The 8,092-nt window shown below is 49.1% G+C and overlaps 1 protein-coding gene across 1 annotated transcript; it reads right to left on the minus strand.

The window, feature by feature from the left end:
- Positions 1-3,492: 3,492 nt before the first annotated feature.
- On the minus strand, positions 3,493-7,935 carry LOC121018987 (kallikrein-14). The gene is made up of 6 exons (XM_040458139.1): positions 7,882-7,935; positions 7,742-7,799; positions 6,792-6,963; positions 4,830-5,083; positions 4,589-4,725; positions 3,493-3,999 (listed from the first exon to the last, which is right to left on the minus strand). Exons 1-6 carry the CDS (start codon positions 7,909-7,911, stop codon positions 3,847-3,849), a joined length of 804 nt encoding a protein of 267 aa, XP_040314073.1. The 5' UTR covers positions 7,912-7,935; the 3' UTR covers positions 3,493-3,846.
- Between the last annotated feature and the right edge of the window lie 157 nt (positions 7,936-8,092).

Raw genomic sequence — 8,092 nt, forward strand, 5'->3', positions numbered from 1 at the left:
ATGAACAAACAGCAACACGAATAGATGATTAACACAGTGTTTGGTGGAATAAGATCACCTATTTAATGCCTCGACCCTGGGGCATTTGGTTGGCTCAGTCGGTAAGCATGTGACCCTTGATCTCGGGGTCTTGAGATCAAGCCCCATGTTGGGCGTAGAGCCTACTTTAAAAAAATACCTCAACCTGACTCCTCACCTACACCACCTTCCGTGTACCCTACTTCATCCAATTTAAGATGTTGGTGATTGTATTTGCACTATTACTTTGCATACCTCTGAAATAGAGAAAGACTATGTCGATTAAACCATGATATAATGCTAAGACACTACTGGTTGTAAGATGCTTCCCACTTCAGAATTGTTAAACATGTGAAGGAATGTGCACCTGCGAAACAATAAAATGCAGTACTGAACCATCACAGCAGGGAGTATAAGTTTGGAAATCAGGTTAAAGTAATCTTTGATCTAAACTACTTTTATTTTGGGGCGCCTGGGTGGCTCAGTCAGTTGCGTGTCCGACTTTGGCTCAGGTCATGATCTCGCAGTCTGTGAGTTCGAGCCCTGCATTGGGCTCTGTGCTGACAGCTCAGAACCTGGAGCCTGCTACAGATTCTGTCTCTCTCTCTCTCTCTGCCCTTCCCTTGCTCATGCTCTGTCTCTCTCTCTCTGTCAAAGATAAATCAACATTTAAAAAAATTAAAAAAAAAACGACTTTTATTTAGCGTTATAGAAGGATACAGGCCAAGAATTACAGCATGGCTGTATCATCATCTCACCAGGGGCCTGAAGGTACCTTAGTACACAGCTGCTCTTGACCCTTTGCTCCACAGAGCTTGTATGGCTGTTGCATATGTGAGCCAAAGTGTGTCTGTGTCACCTGGACACAAGGTGCAGCCTCCATGTCCCAACAATCTTTGCAACTTCTGTAGCCATGCGGTTCCCAGACCCAGAACCTGAGAACTCTCAGATCCTGTGCTGTCCCTCACCGCAGAGCACGTGAACACTGGTGAGGCCACACTGCTTTCCACTCTGTCTGAGCTCTGCAGTGTCCCAGTGCAGAACTACGAGGAGACAGAGGCTGGGATCATCAGGTCATTCCTAGGGACATTCACATGTCCCACACTGCGATGGTAAGGATTTAACTCTCCAGGGATTCCCAAGGGTTAATTCTCCAGGGTAAGGATTTAAGCTCTCCAAGAAAAAAAAGCTTTTGCCAATTTCTTTTAATTTGTTTGTTTATGTGTTTGTTTGTTTATTTATTTAATTTTAAGAGACAGAAAAGGGAGGGGAGAGAGAGAGCGAGGGAGAGGGGCAGAGAGAGAGAATCAAAGCAAGATCCACGCCCAGCAGTGAGCCTGATGTGGGGCTCAATCCCACAGCCTTGGGACCATGACCTGCGCTGAAATCAAGAGTCGGACACTCAACTGACTAAGCCAGCCAGCTGCCCCGCTTTTGCCAATTTCTGTGGCACAAGTATTCCTGCTTGGGCTGATATCAACCTCCCAGGACAATTTCACAGGACACAGAGTGAGAAAGACATGTGCAGAGCTCACGGTGACAGATGTAAGGCAATAAGACAAATATAACTTCAAAGTATATAAATACTCATGAAAATAATTAGGAATTGATGAATGTTGAGTATTAATTGAACTTGTTTTGAATATTCATCGTTCAATTGTAAGTTTATGTAATTTAATATTTTTAAAGTTTTTGTTTATTTATTTTGAGAGACAGAGAGAGTGCAAGCAGGGGAGGGGCAGAGAGAGAGGAAGAATCCCAAGCAGGATATGAGCTGCCAGTGCAGACCCCGAGGCGGGGCTCTGAACTCACAGACTGTGAGATTATGAGCTGAGCTGAAATCAAGAGTTGGATGTTGGGGTACCTGGGTGGCTCAGTCAGTTAAGCATTCCACCTTGGCTCAGGTCATAAACTTGCAGTTCATGAGTTTGAGCCATGAGTCAAGCTCTGTGCTGACAGCTCAGAGCCTGGAGCCTGCTTCAGATTCTGTGTCTCCCTCTCTCTTTGTCCCTCCCCTGCTTGTGCTCTCTCTCTCAAAAATAAACGTAAAAAAAAAAAAAAAAAAAAAAGAGTCAGATGCTTAACCGACTGAGCCACCCAGGCACCCCAATGTAATTTAATTTCTAATAATGGTTGTGTTTACCAACTGGCTCTCAAAATTCCTAAAAATTTGCCAGTTGGCTTTTATGGGCTGGTTTGAGCTGGCTCTGGTACACACTGGGTTCGTCTCCTGGCTCAAGTTTACTGACCTTTCATTCTTAAGGGCTTTCTGCTTTACTTTATTATTTTTCAAAAAAAAATTTTTTTAATGTTTATTTATTTTTGAGAGAGAGACAGAGCGTGAGCAGGAGAGGGGCAGAGAGAGAGGGAGACACAGAATCTGAAACAGGCTCCAGGCTCTGAGCTGTCAGCACAGAGCCCGATGTGGGGCTTGAACTCACGAATCGTGAGATCATGACCTGAACCAAAGCTTAACCAACTGGCCACCCAGGTGCCCCTTGAAGATTTTATGTTTAACTAATCTCTACACCTAAGGTGGGGCTCAAACCCACAACCCCAAGATCAAGAGTCATATGCTTCACCGACTGAGTCAGCCCAGTGCCTCTCTACCGTACTTTTAAATTATGTTCGTCGTTTCTTGTCTATCACCTTCTGTCAGAGTGTCGTTGGGGGAGGCATGTAGATTTATCTGGCTTGTTCACAGCTCAACTTCCAGCACCTAGAACAATGCCTGGTGCACTGTTGTAGGCAGTACATAGTCTTCTATTTTTAATTTTTTTAACGTTTATTTATTTTTGAGCGAGAAAGAGTGGGGGAGGGGCGGACAGAGGATCTGAAGCAGGCTCCAGGCTGATAGCACAGAGCCTGACATAGGGCTTGAACTCACGAACCGTGAGATCATGACCTGAGCCGAAGTCAGAGGCTTAACCGACCGAGCCACCCAGGCGCCCCTCCAATAAATAGTCTGATGAATGAAAGTGAGAAAGAGAATGAGATCCATAACACAATGGTTTCATGTAAATGAGAAGCAACACGTTGTGACAGGCATGTTTTGCAAGGACTCGTGGTGTTCAAGGCCATTTGTGTTGGTGCCTGTGGGGAGGGAGGGGACCGGAGCCAGGGATGACAGATAGAAATAAAGAAATAAAATGAGAGCAGAGCTCTGCCAGGGCTTGAACTCCAGCAGGTGATTAACTCAACTCTCCTCACCTGAGATCTGATTAGGAGAAAGAGGACCTTTTTATTTGCATAGGGTTTTCCAAGAAACAAGGTGGGTCTCTGCCCTCCCTGCCCTGGACCTCAGCAGTCCCTGCTCATAGGACCCAGCCTCGGGAGGGACGGTCTTGTTCAGGGTCATGCCGCGAGGCTGGGCATTTCCCTCTACCACACCAGATGTAGGGAATGGAGGGTGCCTCCAAGGGAACAGCCACTTGTGTGTACATATCTGTCAGGTGAATTAAATGAACAGGTGAATGGACTTTAGGATTATTCCATTTTTATTAGTATTTATCTGGTTTTTAGAGATGCTAAGCTTTGAAAACTGTCTTCTTTGGGGCATGATGCCCCAAAACATGTGTTTTCATGCTCTTGTCACTGTACCGAAGGGGTCTTGAATAATGGTGTTGTGGGGGAGTGGAGAGAAAACCTGAAGGAACTTCTTTGGGAAAGGGGAGTCCTGGGCCAGGGGTCCCCATCAAGAAGCTGGGGGCCCAGACTCCTGGGTCTGAGGGAGGAGGAGGGCTGGGGGGCTGGGACTCCTGGGTCTTGAGTGGAGAGAGCAGGGTCTGGGGAGACAGCTGGGCAGCTGATGTTAAGTCATACCAACAATCATCTTCTCCGTATGGTTTTCTGGATCCAGGTCTGGTACTTGCACAGGTTGGTGTAGACCCCAGGGTAGCCGGGCAGGGCACAACGCTCCATCCCCCAGGAAACGAGGCCCTGGAGCTGTCCTTTGCACACCAGGGGTCCCCCTGAGTCGCCCTGAAGGGGAGAGGCCGAGATGGAGACACCCATGGACGACAGATGGCCAGAGCCGTGGGTGTGGAGGACTCAAGAGGCAGAGATGGGCAAGAGGTGGGCTGAGACCCCTGGACAGGGCTCTGGAGATATCACTCCCTTCCCTTTTCACTGCTTCCTTCTGTCTCTTCCCCTTGGGGCTCACTGTGCTGCTCTAGAAAACTGTGTGTGCCTCTTTACATCTCCCTGTCTCTGGAGTCACCTCTCAGGGATGGGCTAAGATCTCTTGAGGTGCTGAGCACAGATTTCCAGGTGACCAAATATAATAACAGCAATGAGAGCAGTGATCAGAGCTAAGTGCCGGCACCACTCTGCACTCTTTCCATGAATTACCATCTGATTCCACCATGTGCTCTAAGAGGAGCTACCCCTGTCTGACAGAGGGATTAGGCCTGTTACCCAAGGGTACACAGCTAGGATGCAGCCGGACTATTACAATCTCTTTCAGTTTCTGGGGATACCTCCTCTGATTTTCATGCTCCTGAGATCCTTTGGTACCCAAGTGCCAGCCCCAAACAATCCCCTTCCTCCAGCTCTCCCTTCTGCACCTCACCTGACAAGAGTCCTTCCCTCCTTGGGGAACACCTGCACAGACCATGCCGGCAGTGATGGCTCCGGGATAAGCCCCCTGACACTCTTGATCCGAGAAGATGTTGATGTTCACGCATTGCAGGGAGTTGGGGTACCTGGCTGGGGGTACACTGAAGGGTTACGAGTCGGGTTTACCTCCTCCTCCCTCAGGCCCAGAAGTCCAGTCCCCCAGCCCCTCATTTCCAGGATACGGAAGTACTTACCAATGGGGCTAGATGTGGTGCCCCAGCCAGACACGAGACAGGGGGTCCCTGGGCTCATGCAGGTATTGGCCACGGCAATGGGCTTCACCGCCCTCCCCAGACGAACAGGCCGCTCCAGCCGCAGCAGCATCAGGTCGTTGTTGTGGGTCCGGGAGTTGTACTGGGGGTGTCGCACCTGGCGAACCACACGCAGCACCTGCTGGGTAGCCTCCCAATTCTTCAGGTTGTGCTTGCCCAGGGCTACATGAAGGATCCTGGCCCATGACCCCCAAAAGTAGCACTGCTCAGGATCTGACCTGGAGACCACTCCCCATCCTCTGGCCCCTTTCCCTTCCCTGCTGATGAATTTCCCACAAGTCTAACCAACTTTTGGAACACCAGCTGGACTCCTGTGCCCTTTCTCATAGCTTGGGCTCTCTCTTGGGTCAATCCCACCATCCACCCCTTTCTGTCTTGAGCTGTGTTCTGGTTTCTGGCTTGGGTGTAAGGTAATGGTTGGGAGTTCTTGGCTCAGTGCTGGGTTCTAGGCTCTGATTTCCAACTGAGACTCTGGGCTATGGCTCTAGGCTCTAAATCGGAATTGATATCCTGGAGGAGGCTCCTGAGAGGCTCCATCCTGGTGCCAGCCTGGCTTCTGGGTTCTAGACATTTTGAACTTTTGAGTTGAAGCTAGAATTTGGGTTCTCTAGATGGAGTCTGGATCATGGCATGCATTTTAGATATGGGTATGAGCTTTTGGTGTTAGGATAGACTGCAGATTCTATTTTGAGCTCTGCATTATGGTATGAGTCTTGGTTCTAGATGTTTATTTGAGCTTTTAGTTGTAGGGTAGGCTCAATTCTATATTGAGCAATGGACTGTGATCTGAACTATGGATTCTGGACATGGATATGAGCTTCAGTTCCTAGGTTGAGTTCTGGGTTCTTGCTTAAACTCTGGTTTATGGCCTGGGTTTCAGACAATGGTTTGAGCTCTGTCTTTGAGCTTAGGGTCTTAGACATCAGTCTGAGTTTTTGATTCTTGGGTGGGCTCTGTTTTAGATTGCACTACAGTTATGGTCTGGGCTCTTGCTTCTAGACTCTGGTCTGAGCCTTGACCTCAGCTTGAGCTCTGGGTTCAAGATGGAGCTCCAGGTTATGGCTTGGATCCAAGTTTCTGGATGCTGTCTTGCATTCTGGACTTTGCATTCTAGACACCGGGCTGAGTTCTGGGCTTTAGGTTTGACATGAACTTTAATTTATGGAATTATATCTTAGTGTTTATAGGTACTGGGTGAGCTTTTGTCAGGGATCTGGGTTCTAGGGTTTGGTCTAGACTACTGAGTTCTTTATGAGACGTCAGATTATAGTCTGCATTCTGGGATTTAGACACTGGGCTGAGGTTTGGGTTCTAGGCCTCTCAAAAAGGAGCTATAGACTAGACTCTGAATTAAACATTGTACCTAGAATGGGCTCTGGTTCTGTCTCTCCTACACTCTGAGCCCAGAGCCCGGAGGCTCTGTGCTCGCAGCCCAGAGCCCGGAGCTGTATGTTCTAGCTGTAATCAGAGTCCTGGATTTATGGCTGGACTGCAGGTTCTAGACTAGGCTTTGGATTCTAGGCAGTGTTCTGAGAGGGGTCCTGAGTTTCTGAATGTAGATTGTGCCCTCAATTGAACCAATTGTAGAGTTTGGCCTCTAGATGGATCTCCAGATAAGTTAGCTTCTAATTTTTGTGTGGGACTCTAAGCTGGCATATGGGTTCTAAACTGTCAGTCTGCTTTCAGAATCTAAGCCGAGTTCAGGATTTATGGCTGGGTTCTATATTCTGAGCTGTGTTGGTAATTCTAGGCTCTTATCTAGACCCCAGACCAGGATCCAGCTACTACATTAGGTCAACACAATGCTCTAGGTTCTTAGCTGAGCTCTGGGACGCTAGACTCTAGAATTCACCCTGCACAGGAATAGGGGAGCGGGTTACTCACGGGCGGGCACAGTGAGCAGCGGTGATGACCCATTGGCCTGACAGCAGGACCCCTCCACAGAGGAAACTACGAAAGGGACCTGCCAGTAAGGCCGCTTGCCATGGCTGGGAGTTCTGGATGCATGTATAACCACCAAGTATCTTGTCCTTATCCTCTTGGGTCTGTGCCATGGCTAGGAACAGGCAGAGGTAGGGTGTGGTGGGCAAAGCAGATGAACAAATGCTTTCCACCCCCAACTCTCTAGGACGTCTGGGACCCACAAATCCCTTTTCTTTTCCTAACCCCTAAACCACCTGCCTCTATTTGTCCCACCCAGTCTGAGATATGCCCAATGTTGCCCCAACACAATCAGGGAGTTTTCTGACACCCACCCCTCCCCCACCATCACCTCCATAGTATATTACTTGATCCCATGGCTGCCTCATCCAGGGCTCTGACATATCTACTACCCTTGACTCTACTCTCCCATGAATACTTTCTACCACCACTTTTCACAGGATACCACCATTCCTCCCATTAATTCTTCTCCAACACATTCAAGGAGCTCCCTGCCCTTTATCCAATCTTCCCACTCTGTGTGGACCCCCAGGATCCACTGTCTCGCCCCACACCCACACCACCTACCATCACGCCCGCAATCACCACCGCCAACATGCCGTCTTTCCATTAGTTTCGCAGCCCTCCTTTTTAAATAAAACCTAGACAGCACTGGATACTTCTCCACAATTCCTCATTTATTCCTCCCCATCTCCTTCGACTCCTGCACCCTGATATCTCCACAACTCAGAACTCAGGCCCCTTCTGCATGCCCCTCAGTCACGACCCCCAAAGCACCCTACTGTCTTTTCATCAGGTCATCCATGAGCACCCCAGGGCCCCAGGGAACACTTTCCATCTCTTCTCAGCATGCCTAGGGGACTGCCATGCTCCGGATCTCACTGCTGTCTTACCTAGAGCCATGATCTGGAGTGCTGTCAGCAGGAGGAGCATTCTGGGGTCTGGCAGGTTCTGGCAAATGCGAAGAGAAAGTGAGAGAGAAGGAGGCTGCAAGAGACCCAGAGATGAGGGACAGAGACAGTGAAGGCCTTACACAGGGACCAAGACCCTTCGAGACGTGCATGTGTCTCTGTGTGTGCAGGAAGGGGGGTGGTGCCTTGATTCCCTGTCACTCTGTGCAGCCCTTTTATCCCTGGCCTGGGCAACAGGCCCTGCCTCCCCCACCCCCGCCCTTCTCCTGACATTTTTTTTATTGCCCATTTCCCATTCCAGGACTCCAGGACTCCCTGGTCCCATCTCCTCCC

This window comes from Herpailurus yagouaroundi, unplaced genomic scaffold (genome assembly GCF_014898765.1).
Source record: "Herpailurus yagouaroundi ecotype Mexico unplaced genomic scaffold, PumYag 220, whole genome shotgun sequence".
NCBI lineage: Eukaryota > Metazoa > Chordata > Mammalia > Carnivora > Felidae > Herpailurus > Herpailurus yagouaroundi.